A 25,129-nucleotide genomic window follows, 5' to 3' on the forward strand; every position below is an offset into this window, starting at 1 on the left:
ATCATTTTGGAAGTCCAGGAGTGGGGAAACATTGACAAACACAATTTTTAATTCTTATCTCTTACATGGCCTTTTGAAAATTCTAGGGTCATAGTCTTAGACGCAGATTGGACCATAGAGACCATTGGGTCCAACCCTCTCATTTAATAGATGAAAAAAAAATTGAGACACATAGAGGCCACACAGTAAGTATGTAAAGTTGCATTTGAACTTGGATTGTTTTGTCTTTAAATCCAGCACTTTATCCACTTTGCCACCTACTAGCTTGGAGCAGCATCCAAGAAAGTTCCATTCCCATGAAAAATTTCTTGTGGTGATAAAAGAAGGAAAGCTTTAACACTCACCCTGGTTTTGGCATCGATCTGACCTCCACGATCCAATAAGAGCTTCACCATATTTGTGTTTCCCCTTTTGGAAGCCACATGCAGAGGAGTGATTCCGTTCTGGGTGATGCAAAGACAAAAGAAGAGCATGTTGAGTTGGACATGAACATGATAACGATAGCTTTGGATGGGAACATGATTGGTGCTGAAGTATAGTCCTCAGGGCTACCTTGTTTTATTAATAAACCAAGAAGCACACAACCTACCAATCTCCATAGTCAGAAGGTATGGGAAATGAAATGGAAACAATGATTCACTGAATTGGAGTTACACAATAACAAGTATTTACCAATGAGATAGATTGGTGGGATAAATGAATGCCATATTTGTCTAGAGAAAAAGGGAATATTCCTGCACTGTAAGAATCCATGTGTACAAAAATTCTAACGGAATTTGAGTAATTTGGATTTCTGAACACATGAATTCTATTTCAATATAAGTGGTTTCCTTCATAAACCTATTTTAGTTTGTGAATTTTAAAATACCTTGGAAAAAGGAACATAGAATGCTCTACACCACCAAAAGGATCTATGAAACAAAAAAGGTTAGAGGAACTTGTAACATTCTTTACAGAATTCTCCTTAGGGAATGCTGGTACATAAGAAGTAATAATATTCAGGATGATCCATATTCTTTCTTAAAGTACTTATTTTCTCAGTAGTTCTGGAATTTCTAAGATTATTTGTTTAAAACACAAACATGTATTTAAAAGTTAGTTTCCATAGAAAATATTTTCCTTTAAAAAAAGACATTTTCCCCAGGACAACCTCGTGCAAGATAAAACTTAATTTGAAAATAGAACCAAACAAATCTATCTTCAAAGGAGAAGAAATCCGTCTACATGTAGAACATATCTACCAAATGTATTTATGAATTTTGCTAGCTACCATCTATAATAATGTGAAAGCATTATTTCTACATTTCTCTTCACATAAGCTTATTTGCTCATTAGTTTTTATCCTGAAATTGCAGTTTTGTTCAAATAGCCCTTTTCATAATTGAAAATATTCTAGATCATTAGAACAAAAATAAAAAAAAACATCAAATATATATGTGTGTGTACATAAAATCTACTGTCTAAGCTAAATATGTATTATGCATCAATTTCAATGATACATGTGAAATTGGTCCCTAGGGTTCCTTAAAATGAATCGTTTTATGTGGAAGAGTTGATGGAATATTTGTCATCCTCAAAATGCATTTTTCACAAGTTAATTGTGTGCATGGCTTGTACTCTAGAGCTATCTTACTTTGGCTCAGGTTAGTAGTATGAATCTCTAAAGACTAAACTGGACTATGAATTATTGCCTCACCCATTAGCAGGAGGGAAAGAAATGACAACCTTTGAATAAACCTTTGAATAAAACAGGTTTCTGTTTGGTTGGTTTTTATTAATGTCCCCATTAGTCACAACCCAGAAAGAGAAGAATTCCAATCCATACCCTAGCTGTGAAGTCCACAGCAGCTCCTCGGTTGAGAAGAAGTGTCGCCACATTAACATTTCCATAGTGTGCAGCTATGTGCAATGGGGTAAAACCACTCTAAAGAACAAAACCAACAGAATGGAGGTCAGTAAAGGAATGTAGCATCCTAAGGAGAATATAGTGATTGAATGAAGTCAAGAATTGGTCAGAGTACCCTTTGGTTGCAATCTACCTAATATATTTGTGACAGTTTAGATGAGAGAATGCATAAAATAGTCTACTATATCATTTGGCAGCCCATAATATGCCAATGGATTCTTAGTTACTTTTAAATTTGTTCCTATGGAACAGTATTTCTTCTTTTGGTTGTTATGATAATAGAAAGATTTTCTTTTCCCCAATAATGGGATGTAAATAGTTCTTATCTGAGGGATAACATTATTTTGTTAAAATATCAAAGTGAATGGAATGAATAAAAATAATGAATGGAAAATAACAAGCAATTTCTGCAAATGGAAAACTCAATAATCTATGTTACCATCTTAGCCTGAATAGCAATTATCAACAATCTATTTGGAACAAGAGGGACATTTTGATTAAATTCTCATGAAGGAATTTCCATTATTTCTGTGGAGGAAGGCTGGAAATTCCATTTTATCCCAATTTTCCATTTATCATGGACCCATCTCCCATTCCAAGATGAGCTCCATAGACTGACTCTAGTTAGGCTCCTATTTCATAATGCCAAAACAAGGAGAAAACTTTAGCCAAATGAGTTATTTAGCATGATAGTTAAATAAACAAGCAATAAAAATCCTCTTCCAATGAACCCATTCTTTAAAAAATGAACTCTGCCAAACTAATTTTTGGAGAAACATAATCTTAAGATAACTATTTAAGAATATTTTGAAAGTGAAAGCATCCTGTGCAGGATAAGAAAGAGTAACTTTCTTTATATCTTGTCTTCTGGCCATATTCAAAATAGAATCTATGCCATTTCTGTAACTAAAACACATGAAATATCATTTCATTCAAGATCACACCAATCTTATTACTTTCTCTGATATTATGAAATTATTACAGGTTATCTAAGATGATCACTAACCAAATTTAGCTGCTCATAAATTATTTCCCATGATTCCATTTACTTAAATAAACAGGTAAAAGATCTCCAACAAAATTCTAAGCCTCAACGGGACTTCTTTCCTATACATATTTTCAACTCATCATTTCAGTGCTCTAATTTAAAAGAAACCTATTTGAATATGAATAGAGCCTACATTTGGATTTGAATAAGTGATTAAATGAGTCTGTAAACATCAGCTAAGGGCACTTTGGGGAATCCTTTTTTGCTCCAGCAAGATAATTTGCAAAGTAATTGAGAAGTTCATAAAACCAAGGATGCATGCTAGGAACCAGCAGAGACTGGTAAAATCACCCTGAAGTGGTATCTGCAAGTCTTATAATGTTCAACATTAAACTAGAGATCCATTGCCTACCCCCCAAAAATCTTTAGATCAAGCTTTTTAATCTGTTCAATGCTTCTGTTTGGGAAATACTTCATTGACAGATTTTTTTTTCCATTTTCATCCAAAGGCTTATATTACACAAATATGCCCAATATGTGCTTTATTATTCACTTGATTTTGATTCAATATTCATTGAATACTGCTGAATCAGTTCTAAATCATTTGCAATATTCTGAACTTTTCTATTTCATTTGCAGAAACAGTCCAAAACTATACTTTTTAGCCACAATGAAAATCTATAGGATTATATGATTTGGATTCATGAAGAGAGGATGAAGTATCTCAAACATTTATATAAAGGCTACTATGTACCTGACACTTTATTAAGTACTTACAAATATTTACAGAACAAGGAAACTTATGTAAGATATATGTGAAAGGAAAGCAGAATGAACTCCAACCTGGGGCCCAAATGGAGGGCTCTCTTTTATTTAACTGTTTTTTTTTTTCACATGAATATGAACTGCCATTCTCTTTCTAATCACACAAAACAGGTGCCATCTTACATAGAGAGATATTTTATTTTTTTTCATGGATATATATGTATATAAACACATATATGACAATATATGTATACATATATGAGAATACATATACACATATGAGACAAATTGGTGGCTACTTATTAACAGAGTTATATTGGCCTTTAAACATGTTGAAATTTAAAGGACTAAAATCAGCGATTATTAAGAAGCCACAAGTGTAATTTAAACTAATTTCCTGCTTTTCTAGCCCTTTTAATGTAATTAGAGGAATGTATCTTTTTCTTTCATTTTGACCTACATTATTTGGATTCAGAGGATCACAAGATTCAAATATTGAAGGAAGTTTAGAGATCACATAGATCAGACCCTTTCTTTTCATAGATTTATAGATTTATATAATTAGGTCCAGGATCAGTGGTAGTAAGTAGTGATGATATAATTTGAACCCAAGGCATCTGATTCCAAATAAAGTGTTTTTCTTGTACCCCCACCTTCAATGTAACATAAACCAATGGAAAAACTTGAAAATAAAATTGATTTCTATAAATATAGTGCATTTACTAACTATTAAATGTTTGAGTATCCTGAAGTTCACAAATCTTAGCCCAAGGAGTAGGACTGTTGAATTAGACTCAATGGTGCACCAATCATAGGTCTTCTCTGCCCCAAAATGTTGATGAGTCATTACATTTTTATTTCCATAGTATAGACAGCAAACAAAAAAATATTTAAACAAAACGTGCGAGTCAGTGGCTCTTGTGCAGACATGGCCAAATGAGCTAGTAAACAATAAAAATGTGATCATCAACATTCTGGACCAATAATCCCTGGTGACTGCAAAGGGTTAGTTTGCTACATGGAATAATAGATTAAGTCATTAGATGTGTTTTAGGACTTGAGAATATAAAGCTGAATGATTATAATCAAGTTGAGTGAATGGTCAAGATTATTATGTGCCCAAATTTACCATTGATAAACAATTCAGTTTAATGAAAAATGGCAACATAGCAGTATGATTCAACAAGTGTCTTAAATTTTACTTGGGTTTATTGCTTGCATAAAAATTGTCAATAATAATGATCAGTGCTCATACCTGTCTTAGGAATAGTATACCAGTGGGGACAAGTTTTACTAAATTTGTGCTAAGTATTTCTTATACAACTATGATAAAAGTACACACAAATGCTGCATAGTATATATGTAATATAGGCATATGTGAGCTTATATATGTGGATAGGCACATGCATGAACATGTATGTTTATAGTGTACATGTTATAGGCACATATATGATGTGTATATATATATATACATTGCAGATTTGCCTGCATATATTTATGTATTTATAGCTCCCTGCCTCTATATCTATAATGATTGTGTTTATGTGTATGTGTGTGTGTGTGTACCCAGGCAAGTCATTTAACTTTTTAGTATTCTTGGCTACCTACTCTGTAAGACTATGGGGACAGAGAAGGTATCAGTTTTCACTGGTAGTGGAAATTTCCTCTCTTGAGACTACTGTTTCTCCAACCCTAGAAAATTATAGGTGTAGCTCCTATCCCATATCATAGTTTCTCAATTATAGTAAAACTTTAAAAAATCAGTTCCCTAACAATGGATCTTCCAATTATTAGTATGAATTAGTGAGCATTTACTGGAAATGGACAAGAATGAACACAATATGCATCCTTGTATATTCACAATACTGTACCTCAGTTGTCCTATTCACCATCATCTGAAGCAATGTTGTTTGGGAAAAAGAGGGAAGATGTTACACAAATATCAAGCAGACAATCATTTTACTCATTGCAATCAGGTATATTGCTTGGCTAGACTAACCACATGCACTAAACAATCCAAACTTTTTATTCAATAAGAAAAAAAAGCTAATCTTAGCCCTGCTCTTTCCTGACCCTAGCCAAAATAAGCAAATAGACTTTTCAAAAAGCTGAATGTCCCTGAGATCTGACAGTCAATTTTTCTACTTCTTTCTAGAAAAGACTTCAAAAATTCTGCTCTAACTATTTTCTTTTTATGACAGAAATTGATTTTCCATTTTTACTGGACCTAGTAGGTAGAATCTCCTAAAGAATGCCTGGAAACCTGAGCCTCCATTTTTGCAGAGGGCCTGCCTGAGCTTTTACCTTGGATTGAACATCAGCATTGTGGTCATTTTGGAGCAGGAGGGCTGCAGATTTGGTATCGTCTTTCCTAGCAGCAATGTGGAGAGCAGGCAGCCGGACTTTCCCCTTGGTATCATTCTCCAGGAGGATTGCCACAGCTTGGTTGTGTCCCTGTTGCAGTGCCACAGCCAGGGGGGTGAAGCCATCCTGGTAGATGAAAAAAGATTAAGAAGGTTTTGTCAAATTGTAGATGCTTAGGATAGAAGTATCCCTGAATCTAGGGTCTGTTCCTTATCAACACTTTGGCCAAATAGCTGGTGCCTAATACTAGACACATCCAGTAGGCACTTAATAAAGGTTTATTGAACAGATGAATTATTAAAGTACAAATTCCCTCTATATTTTTTTCCAGTGAGGGGATAGCAATGGTAAAAAGAGATTGAATACTGAATGTGAGGAATAGAAAGCAGGCCAGCTGAATGACCCTTAGAATATATGAAGAGAATAAAAAGGCCAGAAGGAAGAAAGCCATGAAAATGATGAACAGAAAGGTCTATGTCTGACCACGCTACATGAACAAGAAACCATGGAAACAGAGGATATTTCTGTAAAGTTTAACCTTGTAAACAAGTAAAACTCAAAGCAAGGTAAATTTGACACATTTAAATATATAAATAAGGACTACTGCCCCACGTAGTATTTGACATCATTCACTTCAACAAACATTTGTTAAATACTTTGCAAGTCTCAAGACCCTATGTTTACTTGGATTTCAGGATATACTGACAGATCCTGTTATACAATCATCTGAGGTACCAAAAGAGTGACATAGCATGAAGGAAAGCAGATCCTGCTGAGGAACACATTGCTTTCAGCTAGAAGAGGAAAAAAGATCAGGGAAGACCTCGGGCAAAATTTGTCTAGATAGATTTGTCTTTACAGTGGACAGGATCATTAGCAGAAGGAAATGACGGGTAATGTGGAGTTCAGTTGATAGAAAATATTCACACCCTGACTTCTGCTCCTTCCTGACCCTGGCTTTCTCCAATAATCAACATCTTCTATGAAGCCTTTCCTGGTCCTTACAACTCCTATTGCCCTCCTCCTAAAATTATCTTCTATTTACTTTGTTTATATGTTATGCATGTACATAGTTATTTCTACTCCCCCCCCCCATTAAAACATAGAACCTTTGATAACAAAGACTATTTTGTATTTTTGCCAAGATTTTCATCACACGGGAGGTCCTAGGTTCAAATCTGGCCTCAGCCACTTCCTAGCTGTGTGACCCTGGGCAAGTCACTTGACCCCCATTGCCTAGCCCTTACCACTCTTCTTCCTTGGAGCCAATACACAGTATTGACTCCAAGATGGAAGGTAAGGGTTTAAAAAAAAAAAAGATTTTCATCACATCCCCAGTGCCTGTCATGTATTAAGTATATGGATTTGTTGATGTTTTGACTTATTAGAAGATGGTGTAAACAAAGGCATGAAAGCTGAGAAAGTAAAAGGAGGGAAGGAGAAAAGGTAAGAAAAGAGTGAAAGATAAGCAGTAGTTCTATTTAATGGCCATGTAAAGGAAGGGGATTACATATGAGATAAATCTAAAAAGATACACTGAAGCCAGACTGTGAAAAGCACTGAATTTAAGAATCAGTAGTTTATATTTTATTTGGTAAAAAATGGAGAAACACTGGAGATCTTTAAGTAGAAAAATTACCTGATCTGAAAGATCTGAAAATTTCTCTAACTCACTCATCTTAAACCCATTCTTTGTCTTCACTGTGATTTCTAGTCCATCCAGTGGGGGTATCTTGCTGCCAGAGATCTTTCCTATTCCCCTCCACCCCAGGTCCAATTTCTCTCCCTTCTAAGGTTTTATCTTCCATCCACTCTGTGTGTTTCTTTCATATAGCTAGTTATGTAAATATTATATCACCGATTATAATTTAAGTTCCATGAGGGTAGGGATCATTTCACATTTCCTTAGTATCCCCAGGGCTTAGCACATTGCCTGGTTCATGCTAGTACTAAGATTGTTTGCACAGGCAAAAAGGTGAATCATAGAGTGGATTTTTGTAGGATAATGACACTGATATGGGAGGCTGAACTAAAGCTTTCTCACTAGTTCTTTTTGTTACATTTCCCGTCTATCAGGGATCACCCCCCCCCATCTCAGATCTTTCCAGTCTTCTTATACTTTACACTCTGAAACTAACTGGCATTGATGGGGCAGAAAGCAGTGGAAAGCAATACCTATTGAGGAAAAAGCCAGGGAGAGAACACCCCAATGACATTAATATGAGATGTTGATTGCCCTTGTAGTATCAGAAATTTGAATTGCTGTTCCAAGCATGTATACTGGTCCTCATGTTCTCTCTGTGTGTGATGTAGATGGATGTCCAAATATTCACTCATACACAATTCCTACAAAAATCCACCCTTCCCATTGGGTGTGATAATATTTATAAGAGAGGAAAGCTCAAGATTTAGGGAGGGAATAGTTCATTATTACTTTATTTACATTCCTTTTAAACTAAAATGCCTTTGTTAAATTAAAAAAACATTTGTACAAACATAACTAATATAACCAAGATTAGAAGGGAAACAACAAACTGGAAAAATTTTAGAGCAAATTTCTCTGATAAAGTTCTAATTTCTTAAATCTGTAGAGAATGAACTCAAATTTACAAGCAATACAAGCCATTTCCCAATTGAAAAAATAATCAAAGAATAGGAACAATTTTCAGATGAAGAAATCAAAGCTATCAATAATCATGTGAAAAATGTTCTAAATCACTCTTGATTAAAGAAATGAAAATTAAAACAAAGTTGAGGTACCATTTCATACATATGAGATTAACCAATATGACAGTAAAGGAAAGTAATAAATGTTGGAGGGGAAGTTGCAAAATTGGAACATTAATACACTATTGATGGAGTTGTGAATTGACCTAATCATTCTGAAGGGCAGTTTAGAACTATTGTAAAAGAGCTATAGAACTGTTTATACCGTCTGATCCTGCCACTTCTGGGTCTGTAACCCAAAGATGTAATTTAAAAAGGAGGGGGGGAAGGACCATTTGTACAAAAAATATTTGCAGCAGTTCTTTTTGTGGTGGCAAAGAATTGGAAATGTTCTTTGAGGTGATGAGGGGATGTCCACCAATTGGGAAATGACTAAATACATTATGTTACATGTTGGTGATGGAATACTATTGAGAAATTATAAACAGGATAATTTCAAAGAAAAATGACCAGAACCGGGAGAAGCAATACCATGTGATGATTAACTGTGAAAACTCGACTACTCTCAGCAATGAAATGATTTGGGACAATTCTGAGGGACTTATGACAGAAAATGATATCCGCCTCTAGAGAAAGAACTATTGGAGTCAGATAGATGTGGATCAAAGCATAATCTTTCATATCAGTGTATTTATGGTTTTATTTTGGCATTTTGATCCTGTATGAATGTGCTCTTACAACAATGACCAATATGGAAGCGTGTTTTGCATGATAATACATACATGGCTCAGATACAATTATTTACCATCTCCAAAAGAGGAGAAGGAATGGAAGGGAAGGAGATGGTTTGTATAATTCTGGGAAACATATTGAAAATTATTATCACATGTAACTGGGAAAATAATATATCTTAGAATTGAAAAATGAAATAAGATGATTTTGTTTTGTTTTTTTTTTAACTGAGCGCATCATTTTCTAGATTACAAGTTAAAATGTAAGACATATTGATCAGGCCTTATGAGTTATGACACCACAAAAAAGATACACTTTTTAGCTTACTTATGTGCCTAGAGAAAAGTCCCCCCTCACCCCACCAAAGCATAGGGTTTGGGTTTTTTTGCACTTTTTTAACAATCAAAGTAATACTAGCTTTTTCTCAGATTAATGTATTAATTCTTGGGCTTGGGCATACACACATGCACACACACATACATAAGGGTCTTGTATAATGTACAAAGCTACATATTTAAGACAAGCTAGCAATTTAAAGCTAAACAGATAAGTTCTTAACATTTAGAGGCACCAACTAGATAATTTTAAGTGAGAGAGAAAGACATTTCATTTTATTTTTCCATGAGTTTTGCTGACTTTTCCCCCCTATGATAAAGAGAAGTCAGTCCACTAAGAAAAACAGATGGTTTGGCTTTGCTCTTTCTGGGGGACCCATGGAGGAAAATGAAGATGGTAACACTTTGATTTTCATTAAAATAATTTTAAAAATCTTAACATTGTGGTTTCTTTTCAATTTTCTTTTTTGTATTTCTATTAACTCTCTGCCCTTGGAGATAGTATGTCTTCTAACATCCCTTTCAAAAAAGAAAAACAAAGATGTTTCGCATTGATAAGTTGCCAGAAGGTCTGCTTAGACTACAGAACTGTTCCCCACATAGGCACTTAGCATCAACCTGGCACACCTGATACTAAGAGATAGTGCCATAGTGTCTCCATAATGTCTACCCTATTATCGCACCTCATCTGACTATCTCAGTACTTTGCTACATTGCTATTTTTTGTATAACTAGCCTAAGGTTCAGAGACTCACGTTGTTTTTTAAAACTGACTTGCAGAATAATTTTTTAATAATGATAATTTCACAGATCCAAAAATGAGGTGATTCATACTTAACTATTTTTTCAAAGTCTCCTTTACACCTCAAATGAAAATTAACACTGATAATCACTTTGTTTTAACAAAACATTCCTATTTTGAGATATTTGGGACATTATATCCACTTCTACCATGGTAAATTGGTCTAAATTTAATTCATTTGAATGTTTGCAATTGATTGGAGGCTAGTGGCTAATGTGCATTTGTAATTTCAGGATGATGAAGAGACTTGAAGGGGAAACATGCCAGTTGAGAATCAACTGAAGGACCTGAAGATGTTTAGCATGGAGAAGAGGAGACTTTAAAGATCCAATAGCATTTAACCTCAAATATTTGAAGGGTTGTTACATGAAAAATGAATTAGAGTTGTTTCACTGGACCCTGAAGGGCGCAATTAAAACCAAATGAAGTTGTAGAGTTACATATTTTGGTTCTAGGATAAAATCCAAACTCCTCTATTCAGTATTAATAGTTATTCAAAGGGTAGCTAGATAGCTTAGTGGATTGACAATCAGGGCCAGAAGTAGGAAGTTCAGGTTCAAGTCTGGCCTCAGATACTTTCTGGCTGTGTGACCCTGGGCAAGTCATTTGACACCCATTTTTGAGCCTTTACCATTCATTTGCCTTGGAACAATACTTAGTTTTGATTCCAAAACTGAAGGTAAGGATTTAAAAAGAAAAATCATTCACAGTCTAACTGCAGTCATGATTCCCCTTTCTGCATTCTATGGCCTAGTCAATCAGGGTTATTTGATTTTTCTCATAAACAATAGGAAAAAGAAAGCCCTACTATGTGCTAGACACTGTGATAAGGACTTCATAAGTATTATCTGATTTGAGCCTCACAAAAATCCTGTGAGGTAGGTGCCATTATCATCTTCATCTTGTGGAAACTATCTTGCCTAGGATGACACAACTAGTGAGTGGAGTTGTGTCTTCCTGATACTAAGCCCAGTGCTCTACTCACTGCACCATTGCATTTACTTTCTCTGTGCTTCTCAATAGGTTCTCCCCCTTATCCTCTGAACCAAACTCTTTCCTCACCTCCATTTCTTAGAATTCTTAACTTCCTTCAAATCTCAGCACTTCTCATATGTCACCTTTCCCAATCGTCACCCTCCCCATAATGCCTTATACATTTGCCCCTCAAAATCATCTTACATTTACTTAATATGTATTTTTATATTTACTTAAATGTATATGTACTATTTCCTCCAAAAGAATTCAAGTTCCTTAAGGACAGGAACAGTTTCATTATTGTCTTTATGTCTCCAGCATTTAGTAGTTGGTATCGATAGAATACTGAGTCTGGAATCAGGAAGAATCATCTTCTTGATTTCAAATCTAGCCTCAGATATTTATTAGCTATGCTACCCTGGCCAAATCACTTAATCCTATCTCCCTCAGCTTCCTCATCTGCCAAGAGGGCTATGGAGGGCAAATTGGAGAGGGATTAATATACTACCATCCTTCTCTCCAGAAACAGGAATTAAAATCCTGGAATGATAGTGAAAGCACCTACCTCACAGGGTTGTTGTGAGAAAAAATGAGATATTTGTTTGCAAACATTAATGCTATATAAATATAAGTTGTTATTATTGTTATTTATTATTATTATTTAGTGATTGATGGAGTAGTAAGTTTGGGGAGAGGAAAGATGAGTTCCATTTTGGATATGTTGAGTTGAAGGTAACAATGGAGAATCCAGGGATAATATCTCCCAAGTAACTTTTGACCCAATCATGTAACTTTAAAGAGAAAAGGGGTATATATATTCAGATGTATGTAGTTTTGGGAATACTCATAATACCTTCTACATAGTATCTAATAGATATTGCTTAACAGTATTAAATCATAAAACCAAACCCAGGTTACCTCTATTAATGAAAGAAAATATAATGATGAAGGCAGAAAATTGATACTGTGAGTCAACAAATTATATGAAGGTACCATCAAATATGCTTATTTCAGGAAGAAAATAATAATCAAAATGAGGAGGGAGAAAAATAGTAGGTTATGTTTAAAAAAACAGCAGTCATAAGGAAATTGTTGAACTTCTCTGTGTCTCAATTATTTATCTGTAACACTGAGATAATAATGTCTATAGTACTGATCTCAAAGGGTTTTTTAATAGCAAAGTATCTTCAGACTTGAATGTACTATGTGAATCCCTATAATCATAATTATAGTCTTGGTTGCCATCCTTCCCATCAACAATGGTGTGTCAGTCAGAGGGAAGGCTCCATTTTTTCAGGTCTGTTTCAAGGTCTGCTAATTGTACATGTCACATGAACTATTAGGCAAACTAATTTAATCCATCATAAACTTTGTGTTCGTTGATTAGCTTTCTTCCATTAAGCTACAATATAAATAAAATTGGAAGTACTACAGCCTTTACCAACTACAGTTTTGCCAAGTGATTGCTTCTCTACTATGAATTCAAAGAGAAGGACAGCTGAATGAACAGCTGAGCTGGACAAAATGACTTAAGGTTGTAGGGGGTCAAGGTGGTAGCTGGATTAATATACTACCATCCTTCTCTCCAGAAACAGGAATTCAAATCCTGGAATGATGACAAGTAAAAAGAAATTGAATGATATTAAGCTAATCTCCATTTGTTCACACACTCTTTGATCAATAAAAGATCTCAAAAAATTTGTAGGATTACATTTCCATTTATCAGAGGCTAAGAATAGGAAAGAAGAGTATTAAAGTTAAGTGGTACAGGGCTTTAGCAAATGAATCCTAGCCATTCTCTCTGTGAAAATCATAATAGTTTGGATTGGTTTTTTTGTTGTTGTTAAGCAGAGGTAGTTCAGTAAAAGGCATGTATCTTTGGAGTTAGGAAAATCTGGGTTCAGGTCTTTATTCTGAAATACTGGTTACTGGCTGGTTGACCACAGGCAAGCCACTTATTTACTTAGCACCCTAAGTTAAAGATGTCCTGTTGATTTGCATTAGGGGAATGTTTCCATATTAATAGATTCACAGGTCCAGATAAGATAAAAATATATTGTAATGATGACACTGGCTTTTATAAGGGTAATTGTTGCAAACAATTACCAAAAAACAACCAAGCAGCAAACCCAAATTAGGGCTGAAAACAAAGTATGCAACCTATCTTCTGTCAAAGAAGTGAAGGATTTAAATGCAGAAAAAAGACATTTTGGGGATAGGTGAATATGGAAATTTATTTTACTGGACTAGGCATAAATGTTTATTTGGAGTTTTTTTCTTCTTTGTTATTGTTCAGTGGAGGAATAGTGAAAGAGATAAATACTTATATGAATAAATAATAAATAGTAAAATAGATGTTAAAGAAAGAGATAGAGACTTGCAAATTTTTAGAGGATGGAGTTTTTTGATTAGAAACTAGAAAGAACTATATTGCAAGTATATACCAAAAAGTCAGATTTTCACTATCTTACCATAAATTATACAATGGACGGATAAAATAATAACAGTCAAAGAAGAGACAGTAAACTATAAAGGATTTAAGTGCTGAACCAAAAAATATTTCACAAAGGAATACTAGAAGTCATCAGAACTATAATCATATCCTTCATTTTATCCAAACGCATTGATATGTTACTTTTGAGTAAAAATCACACAGAATTTACAATGTGTAAATTATATATAGAAATAAAATATTTAAGCCTTTCTTTGCCATTATTTCTTCTCCCCACCCCACTCCTAGAACTGCTATCACTCTACATATCTGTTTCATAAATCACCATGGTCAAAGAATTAATCCCCTAGGGTCAATGGTGGTCATTAGCCTCTTTGTGGTAAATTAATCTTTGGAGATGAGCACTTAATCTATCATTGGAACCATCATAGATGTCAATTCAGCTTGGTAGGACTTTTTCCTGGCAAATTCTACCAAGCCAGAAATTCTTCAATTAACATACAAGCTTTTCTCTCTGTGGATCAGCCTAGTCATGTACAACAGAGGTTCATCACCAGCAGGTTGTCCCCACTGATCAATTTTATTATCATAACATTTGAGAATCAAGTGTCACTGCCCCATCATAATGGACCAAGGTTTGTCTGGAGACAAATGGATGGATGCTTACTTTTTTAAAATTAGCATTTTTACTAATAATTGTAAGGTATGAAAAACTCAAAGAAAGTGTTACTTGTTCAAGTTCACAACCTTCAAGAACTAAAATCCCATTTTAACTTGTTAAAGTTTATATTTAGTAGTTTATAGGGAGAGGAAGGAAAGCAGAGTATAATGATCAGGTTCAATTCAAAGATTAAATACAATGTATATAAAACTCTCTTCAAGGAATATAATCTGAGAACCCAAATCACACAAAATTCATATTGTATACATTACGGTTAGATATCTAGTATTTCTTCTTCATTGGTCCTTCACTTCTCAAAACCAGTCATCACTATTATTGTGAAATTTCCAAAATGAAAGCCTTTTGTTTTTCAAACGTTGCAGGTTTAAAGCCATCTTGAAAAATCTTTTAAATGTTCTGCCTGGCTTTTAGTACCTAGAAGATAGGTTCTTTAGCCATTGGCTTCTAACTGAAGCAGTGGACAAAGCTAGAAGCAGATTCCCAGTAAGTACTTCCTCCAGTTTCCCTTACAAACGAGTGGGGAAGAGCTATGGGCTGCAATAGAGGTTTAAACCCAAGAACTTAGTGACAGTCTGGGAACAGGGGAGGAGCCTCAGGAGCCTTGGAACCTTGAGAAGACAAGAGAACCTGGGAGAGGGACCCTTGGCCTCTCAGCCTTGAGCCAGCAAAGGGGAGGGTGTGATTTAAGACTGGATCCTGAGCCAGAGACTCAAATCTCTCTCCTGATACCTGAGCACCATTCCCCACAGATCTCAACTAGAAGTAGAAGAACCAGAGAAAAGACAAGAAGCAGCTCAACAAGATCTCTCACAGCTCCTGGTGTCCTGGGTCTGGACTTTGCTCTCTTGTGGCCTGAGACCAGGGTCCCTCATATCTGAATGTCTTGGGGCCCAGGGCTGCCAAAGCCTGGGTTCCTCAAAACTGGGGGGGGGGGAGACATAGTAGGCAGGGACTTCCTTCTTCCCCCTTTCCTTTAAACCCTAAATCCTTCAGCCATCTTCCTGGTTCCTCTGACTTTAACTATTTAGAAATAAAACCGTGTTACACTTTTCCAACTGAATCCAGAATGAGTAAAAGGAATAGCTAACTGAGGGAGAGAGAATTCTTTCTCTCTCCCCAAGGGAAGGAGTTCATATTGAACTCAGACAATAGAGGGAAGTAGAGAGGGAAGACAGGGTGGGAAGCCATAGCTGAAGGAGGCTGAAAGGGGGGAAACACAGACTCATTCCTCTTCTCTCTCTCTGCTAATTTAACAACAGCTAGCCCCTCCTGTGACCTGCCCTGAGAGGGAGGGGACTCCATCTTCTCCCCCTTTCCTTTACCATCAGATATACCCACTATTACAGGGCATAGATTTTTATGCAGACATTTTCAAATGATTTAGCATTTAAGATATCCACCACCACAAGTGGTACTTTTACAAAATCATAATACAGGATTATTGATTTATAGTTATATGAGGCCTCAAATATCTATTACAGAGGTTGCCAGTACAAGTGAAGAAACAGATGCCCAATAAATGACTGGCACAGTGTGACACGGGTATTAAGCAACAGTGCCAGGGTTCGAATAAACAGCATTAAAAGGGAACTTGAAGAACCTATTTTTCATGAATGCATTCATTGGTCATGACCTAGGGATCACCTAATTCAACCAAGTTTACATATATCTTATCAAGGGCTAGAAGAGGTATTTTTGAGAAAGAGTGAGGGAAAAAGTGATAGAGAGATTGAATATTTATGGTTAAGATAATACCCATTAATGCATTTCATTTGCAAACACCATATTTCTGCCAAGATAACTGGAAACACAAAGGATTTTAAATTTTCTGAGTTTACAATGTAATATGATCTCCTCTAATGCCTTACATTGAGGGTATTTTTGGAACCTGCTTTAGTTGCTGTAGTATCCACCAGATGAAAGGATTATAAAACAGCTGTGAACTCCAGCTAACAGGACCTTACAGAACCAAGCACCAAATGACAGGTCTCATTCAGCTTCTTAGTTGGGGTTGATGCAAGTATTGGTATTGATCGTATCTTATACAAATTGGAGGTTCTATCTATAGGCCAATAACATACCTTGATTCATATTCAGGTTCATATTTATGACCAAGTGTCAGATAAATGACATTTGTTGAAGTTTTTCTGATATTCAGAAACTTATCAGAGACATTCTTGTGCACTTATCCAAATTATGTAACCAAGAACATATAAAAAGTATTGCTAAGAGTAATATTTGACTCAATTCCCTAAAAATCAGAACTGGATTTATATTATAGGGATATAAAAACTATGTTAACTGAAAGACCACTTAGGGGTTTGGAAAGTATCTCACTATTATCAGTTTGTTCAAGATATTTGTACCAATATGGAAACATTCTGTAGTCAGCTTTGAACTCTTATTGTTAGAGGATGAAAAGTTGAGAAAAAGTGAGATTACTTGAATATTTGTGGCTATAATGTTCAATATTCCCTAATATATTTCATTTTTATGTATCATCCTACTCAAAAGTTTTGATGAATCTCATCTTCTTCACAAAACAATCTAAAATATACTTCCTTTGAGAGTTTTCCATTGTTGAAATTAAGTTGGCTCAAAGGAGCTCTAAAAATTGCCTATTATGTTACTTTCTAAAAGGACTTGATGATGTTGTAGATCTTAATGACTACTAGTCCCTGGTGAAGAACAGTAACTGATTATTGTACTTATGGGCGTTAGATTCCACAAATTATGTATCATTAGGTTTTCTAAAAATCCTTAATTTGCTTTTGAAAGTAATCCCTAATTAGATGTCTATTAATTGATTGTCACTAACAACTAAAAATTATTTGAGAAGGGAATTGAATGAATTGTCCCTCTGAGTGAAATGTCTCAAATATTTGTAATTAAGTCAAAATATTGATTAAAAGGAATTTTAATCTTTAGAAAAGTCTTAAACAACCCATAGTAAAAACATACCATAACGGTACTTTTTTCTTGGGCAGATCCAGAGTTAAGAGTGTTTGTTTGGGAATAAAATAATAAGTTTTCATGAAGGTAAACTATAGGATATTTTACCTCTATAGTTAAAAAAATTCACCTCTGTAGCTAAAAATTGGTGAAAACAATATGGAACCAAGACAAAAAAGAAGTCATTAGGTGTAATCATGTTTTACCTCAGTAGCAGTGCTCTGATTAGCTCCATTTTCCAACAAGTATTTCACTACATCAATGTGGTTCTCTTGAGCTGCCATATATAGAGGAGTGAAGCCATTCTAAGGACAAAAAAAGAAAACAAACAAAAAACTTAATGTTATTTTAATGTATTAACAAAGGTTTTTTTTTAAGCTTTATATCCCAAACTAAACACTGTGGAAATGTATGTTAGCAACAAAGTAAAGCTGTTCCATGTATGTAGTCTATATACGCATATATCATAATTCCAGGACCACTACAAGTAAGTTGGATTTGGCACACACTTCTGAAGAAGGGAAAAGAGGCACAAAAAAACCATGATCCTTATTAACTTTCTTCATCTTGGACCCCAAGACTGTTTCTCTAAGATTCATATTTGTCTCCATTATTTAACATCAATAAGAGAAAAGTTCTTTCCAACCCCCTAATAATAAACCAGCAGCCCTTTCTTTCCCAGAAGATATCCAGGTAGCAAATTACTACTCTTTAATATCATAATCATTACTTACCACATGTAAGTCAGTAAGAGGCAAAACTGATGTTATAGAATCCTTTTAAAATATGTTTTAAATCTGGTAGAACAGTTTACAATGAACACATTAAAATTTTTCCTAATAAAAACACCAGTAAACTTCCCTTATTTTTAAGTATTCTTCCATAAAAATTCCCCCAAAACTACAAGCCTAGAGTTTGGAACCAAATTCAAACTATTTTCTACTCATTATTTTTGGCAAAATATCACATCCTCATTCAAAAAGAGATGAAAATTATTCATAGGACTCTCTGGAAACCTAATAATCCTTACAAAACAGTACTGGTGACTTAAGCATAAATAATCCAGAGACATATGGATAAAATTTCCCATGTTATTCCCATGGGTTTACAAAATTAAGGGAAAGGGTTGGCAAATGATGAGGATTTTTCAGAACCTGGGAGGCTAGAAAAAAAAAAAGAGTTTGAAATACTTGTCAAAACAAAAATGCATCTAGATGTTCCTACTTTCTTTATCCTAAAGTCAAGAAAGACAACTGAGTTTGAAGAAAATGGAGAACTCATTTAGCTGAAGAGAGAGCAGAGGGTCTAGTTGTGAGGATTATATATAAAAAAAGAAAGAACAGAAACTAGATGTTGAAACAGAATACAGTGCTGTGATTAGGCTGAGAGGTTTGGAGGTAAGAACACTTACATAAACCTGAGAAGCTACAGAATGGATAAAAATAAATAGTTCAGTTAGGAGGAGGAATAGCAAAAGCTAACAAGTTAGCTAGTGAGAAGGTGTTTTTTTTTTTTTTAATGGGGTGGGGGGAATGAATCTTAGTTATTTAGAGGAAACCAGAAGTATGGAAGGATAGGATTAGAAAAATCCAGAAGAAGAGTTAAGAAAAATTCAGTAAGTATTGTTAAAAAGAATGGGGGAGGGGGATAGAAGAGTAATGTTTCTTCACAAAGGAGAATGTAGTGATCCCATAAAGGACTATGAACTTTTAATAGACCAAGTTAATCTGTGGCCTTTCTTCCCTCAAAGGAGTTGTATAAACAGAATAGAAGGGGAAAATAATAGAAGATGGCAGGTTGAGAGGGACAAAAACACAGTGTTAGTGGGGAAAGTGAAAAAAGAGTCAGACTTCTCAAAAGAGCCTAACTTTAGAGCTAGAATGGCCTTTAAAGGTCATCTAGTCTAATCCCACTGGTTTTCAGAAGAGGAAGTCACATACAGTACATGACAGAGCTGAGATTTGCACCAAAGTATTTTGACTCAAAAATCAGAATTCTTTCCACTATACTACCTACCACATTGCCTCTCTTGGCAAATGCAGAATGTAGGAAAAGGGCAATAAATCTTTCTCTCTGTCTGTCTCTGTCTCTGTCTCTGTCTCTGTCTCTCTCTCTCTCTCTCTCACACACACACACACACACACACACACACACACATACACACAGAGCAATCGTAGTTGAATATTATCATGGATATTGCTCCAAAATGAGTGATATATAAAGTTGACAATAAAGTTTCACTCAAAGTGACAAAAGGGAGGGAAGATATCATTTATTTATTGACATTGTTTAACCAGAGAAATGTCACTGGAGACCATAAAACATTTCTGCCTCTAGAAAACTTGGATAGGGAATGACAGTGCTTTGAAAAATATCATAAAATTTTATATTTTATAGAGGAGCATCAGTCTTCACATACAGAACAAAGTAGCAATACAAAATTGCTGAGACATCTAGTTCTTTCCAGATGTCCCCCCAGACAGTATTTGAGGATTTGATGCTGGGTATTTCCCCAATCTTCTTGTCATAGGAATATGAATTAAATATTCTAATTGTTTTGAAATATGTTGGCAAAATTCATAGTAAATTATTAACTATTTAGCATTGCTTATGTGATGGAAAAAACACATGGTAATATCAATCTTTATGATTTAGTAAACAGTGACATGTTTTCGAGGATAATTAAATAGCAACAACACTCCTGTTGCTAGTTAAGCATTATGACTATTTAATGGGGATTAGATGGTTAACTTCCAACAGCACTTGGGTGTTGGAGAGGTGAATCATCCATTGGGAAGGGAGTGGGACCATATGCCCTTTAAGGTTCTTTCCAGCCCGGGGAGTCTATGATTCGAAGCTCAAGCTAATTAAAATTATTTCCTTAAATATAGCATCAATGCACAGCTGCAGAGATGTAAAAGGCAATGAGTACCAATTGTAGTTACAAAAATAAAGACCATTTTATCTGTTCTGGAGGTATAAATGGGGCAAGAGAACAAAAGATGAGATTATCCCCTTGCTTTGGTAACCAAGGAGGCTTTTAATTAATGCATGCATGTGCCCAAATTTCCTCAGATCAGCAGGAGCTAATAAACTTCTGATCTGGGAAAGATGTTACAGATCATCTTACTGTTCATACTCTGCAGGTCTACTTCCTTTGATGGGCAACATTCTGCCTTGATAACAAAACAGGTAGACCAATAACTGGTAATGGCAGGAGTTCTTAACCAGTGATCCATAGATGAATTTCAGGTAAGAGGGGCATAGGAATATGAACTTGAACAAACTAAAAAAACCTTTATTTCATGAACTTATAGCTAAAATTTAGCATTTTCTTCAATTATTAAAAATATTATTCTGAGAAGGTATTCATAGGCTCTACCAGAGAACCAAAAGCTTTCATTATATCACAAAAGTTGAGTTTATAGGGACTTTATGTAGATAAATGTATTTTTTAAGCCCTTGCCTTCCATGCTGGAATAATATTATGCATTGGCTCTAAGGCAGAAGAGTGGTAAGGACTTGGCAATATAGGTTGAGGGAAATTGTTGAAATTATAAAAATAAAAATTTATACAAATATTAAATTATAAAATATTACAAAACTTTTTAAATTGTTAAAATTATAAAAGTAATAAAATAATACAATGCATTATAATACAGATTTTGAAATATTTAAATAATATAAATTTATTATTTTTAAAGCATGCATACATAGTTCGTGGGAATTTGATCAAATAGTTTAATCTCTAGATGGAATATTCAGAATAAACCAATAATGTTCTTTACATCTGTTTCCTTTTCTTACAATGCTTATCTATAAACAGTGAAGAAAGTGGGGTCAATGGTATTATTTTGTTCTTTATACAAGGAAAGTTTGCTTTACAACTTTTTTTTCCTCCAAACTAAATTCCTGGGAGGGGAGAACAAATAGCGCACAGTGCCAAGCCTTTTAAACATCCATAAGTCAAGAAGTTCCCCTCTCACCCGAGGGTCCTCCAAAGCCCACTCTTTCTCCTAGCTAAGCAAAGAGCAGCCAAGAGCCCACATAATAGCCCAGAAGCACTGAGGCCCACTCTGGGGGCCTGGGCTTTTACAAGTAAAAGAGAGACTGTCATGGAATCGTATTAATCCTGCTCCAAACTGTGGCATTATTTTACTTTGCAGTGATCCTTTCCCACATCAGCTTTTCAATAGCTTTGCCTCAGCCTCCTTATTCTACTAGAACCACGGTCCCAGAAAGGTTGGGTTAAGTTGCTTAAATGGGATGCTGACATCACCATTACCAGTTCATGTGTATCTCTGCAGAAAATTCATTACTAGTTCAATGATTAGTCTGAAGCTATTTCAATAATACGATGAGAGCACCATGCTATTTAAAATGTTAGCATAGATACCACCTAATTATGGCTTATGAATTACTACAACTGTGCTCCCACCCCACTTTCAGCAACTGGGTGGATCTACTTTAATGGAGGGAAGAATGTATTATAATTTTGCTCTTAAAAGCCAGCAGTTTGGGAACAGAGCCATTAAAGCTTACCCTAAACATGGGACAGAATTAAGAAACTCACACAGTTCTCCTGTTGGAAGTTGGCTGCTTAACGTTTTGTGCATTTGATTTTTTAGTATGTATTTTTGATGGAATAAAAAGGAAAGCATCTCCCTTTTGTAATGTGACTTTACATTGTATATTTACACTGTCACAAAACTATAACTTTTGAACATGGAATCACATTCCAGAAATGGACAGTGAATTTGACTCAGTTCAACAAATATCACTTACCTGATATGCTACACATTTAGGGGAATTTAGGGAATAGGTGTCTTACCCTTATAGGACTAAAAAGCGCTAAGACCCACCGAGTCACAGATGTGTTAAATATTAACACACAGTAGAGAATTAGAGTTGCAAAATAAAGTGTTTTGTGAGGACTAAAGGAAGTCATCCTCAGAAAGAGGCATCAGAGACACAAAAATTAGGGAGCATTGGAATTGGGATTTGAAGAATGGCTGTTAATTCAGAAGGGGAAGAGAAGAAAGGCATTACAAGCACATCGAATGGTACCAACAAAAACATGGAGATGGGAAAATGCAGTCCAGGTTGGAGGAGAGATCTAGTTTTGTAATCATGTATAAGATGCATGGAGAAGAATAATATGAGATAAAGCTAAAAGGAAAGGTAATAATAGACTAGGGAAGGACCTTAAATCTTACTTGGTGAGACAATTGAGAATCAATGATGATTCTTGAGAGAAAGGGGTGCCATGACCATATCTTAAGTGTTGGGACATAAAGATAAAGCAAGAAGTCATTTATGATTCAAGTCTTCCCTAAGTTAATATTTTTACTGCCCCTGTGGCCAATAAACTCCTCATAATAAGAGGTGAGTAACTTTCTATAATGCCGAGATACGCTCCCAAAACGTTTCCAGAACTTTCTTTAAGGGCTGTTTCATATGTCTCACAATGCAGCCTACTCCAGAAGCACTATGTTCAGCAATCCCTTTGGAGTAAATGACCCTACTCACTGGCGTGCCATGCAGTGTCCTCACATCATCATTTTGAAGTACCTACTATGTACAGTATTCTGTAACCTTGAGTAAAAGTACTTAGTCTCTGAAAGTTTCCATTTGCTTAGTATTTATAAAATAGATACAATTGTTTTGAAGAAAGCCAGGCTGCACATTCTAAAGTGTTATACAAATGCTACTGTTAATAGTGTCATAGATTTCAAGCTAAAAGGCATGTGAGAGGTCATCTAGTTCCAGCTATCATTTTACAGAAAAAGAAACTCATGATATTTGTTGATTTGCTTTGTTTTTGTTTGGCTGTACTTGTTAAAAAAAAAAAAGATGGTTCTATTCAATGGAGCATCAAGGAGTATATATAAGTCATTGGAAGTGGCAATGACATATGCAAGTGTATTTGTGTGTATGCGTGTGCATGTTTGTTTATGTGGATTGGGAAAGGAAGGGAGAAATGGAAAAAACTGAAGCCCACATTGGTTAAGTCATTTACTCAAGGTCACACAAGTAGTAACTGGCAAAACCTGGATTTAAATTCATGTTTTCTGACTCCAAAACCAGAATCCTTTCTACTATAACACACTGTTTAAAATTCTTGAGTAAATGTTAAGCTTAATCATCACCACTAAATGCCTCCCCATTGCTTTTTCCTCATGAAATTGATAAGCTGGACAATTACCTATTGCTTAACCATACCCTCTGCTTTCCCACCTCTGTGCATTTGTCCACAATGAACCTTCCACTGATGATGTCCTACTCTATCCAGATCCACCAATCTAGTTCTAATCAATTTTTCAAATCTATATTACTTTACTCATGAAGGCTTCCTTAATCTCCTTTGTTAGAATTGATCTCTCCAATTTGTGAAACAACATAGAATTTTCCCATTCTATACCTCTTGATATAGCTTTTTTTTTCCTTTTGAATGTCTCTGTCTTATATTAGACTGAGTCTCATCTTAGCACATTTTTGATGCTCATTACATACTTATTGAATTAAATTCCTTAAATTCATCCATCTATCAGAGGTAATTATATTATCATTGTTTTCCTTATATGCCTTATAGATTGAAAGATTACTAAAGAAAACTTGGACTGTCTCAGAGAATAATAGATACCCAGAATAATTGGTTTTAGAGCAAGTAATCCCTATATCAAAGCCTCAGAGACAGTGAGCAAGATGGCATTTCTACACCTAGAAATCAACTTACTAATTTGTTGTTATCTACTTTAAAATAAACTATTTAAATGTCAGCAATTTTACAAAAGAAAACGAAGAGCACTTTCTGTGTGTATATGTGTGTGGGAAGTATAGGAGAATCCAAAAAGGTAATAATTCTTTTTGACTTCGGGTATAAACTACAAGTTAGGTAGTTCAAGTTAGTTCATTTCTTGTTTCACATTCTAAATCTAACATGTTCAGTTTTTAATCAGTTCTCAGAGGTAAGCCAACAAAGTGCCTCATTCCAGAATGCCCCTTGTTGAAGCTGGGGCTTTCAAGGGATTTTGGACATGAGGTAAAAGAAACTAAGAGAGCAAACAAATTTCATGGTATTTAGTGCCATTCTTTCTAAGAATTATAGGATCGTATATTGTTGGTGTCCATCTGACTCTTTCATGACCCTATTTGACTTTTTCTTAGCAAAGATACTGGAGTGGTTTGCCATTTCCTTCTCCAGTTAATTTTACAGAAGAGGAAATTGAGGCAAACAGGGTTCAGGGACTTACCTAAGGTCACATAGCCGGAAAGTGTCTGAGGCTAGATTTAAATGAAGTAAGATGAGTCTTCATGACTCTAGGCCTAACTCTCCATCCACCGCACCACCTAGTTGCTTTATACAGCAAAAGGAAAATTAGAAGCCATCCAGTCCAACTCCTTTATTTTAGGAATCAGAAAATTGAAACCCATAGAGTTTAAGGCATATGTCCAAGACTACCCAGATAAAAAATAGGCATTGCCAGAATTCAAATTCAGTTCCTGTGA

At 35.1% G+C, this 25,129-nt stretch overlaps 1 protein-coding gene across 50 annotated transcripts in view; it reads right to left on the minus strand.

Annotated features, from left to right (window-relative positions):
- ANK2 (ankyrin 2) overlaps nucleotides 1-25,129 on the minus strand; it is a 765,649-nt gene that overhangs the window by 156,043 nt on the left and 584,477 nt on the right. For 38 of the 50 annotated variants that reach the window (XM_056803045.1, XM_056803053.1, XM_056803039.1 and 35 more), the window contains 5 exons: nucleotides 17,827-17,925; nucleotides 5,964-6,149; nucleotides 5,531-5,554; nucleotides 1,826-1,924; nucleotides 345-443 (listed from right to left, as the gene is read on the minus strand). In XM_056803045.1, coding sequence (XP_056659023.1) covers nucleotides 345-443; nucleotides 1,826-1,924; nucleotides 5,531-5,554; nucleotides 5,964-6,149; nucleotides 17,827-17,925 — 507 coding nt within the window. The remainder of the gene's footprint in view (nucleotides 1-344; nucleotides 444-1,825; nucleotides 1,925-5,530; nucleotides 5,555-5,963; nucleotides 6,150-17,826; nucleotides 17,926-25,129) is intronic. The other 12 variants (XM_056803048.1, XM_056803029.1, XM_056803006.1 and 9 more) reach the window with 1 other exon arrangement.

This window comes from Monodelphis domestica, chromosome 6 (assembly GCF_027887165.1).
Source record: "Monodelphis domestica isolate mMonDom1 chromosome 6, mMonDom1.pri, whole genome shotgun sequence".
In the NCBI taxonomy this organism is placed as follows: Eukaryota; Metazoa; Chordata; class Mammalia; order Didelphimorphia; family Didelphidae; genus Monodelphis; species Monodelphis domestica.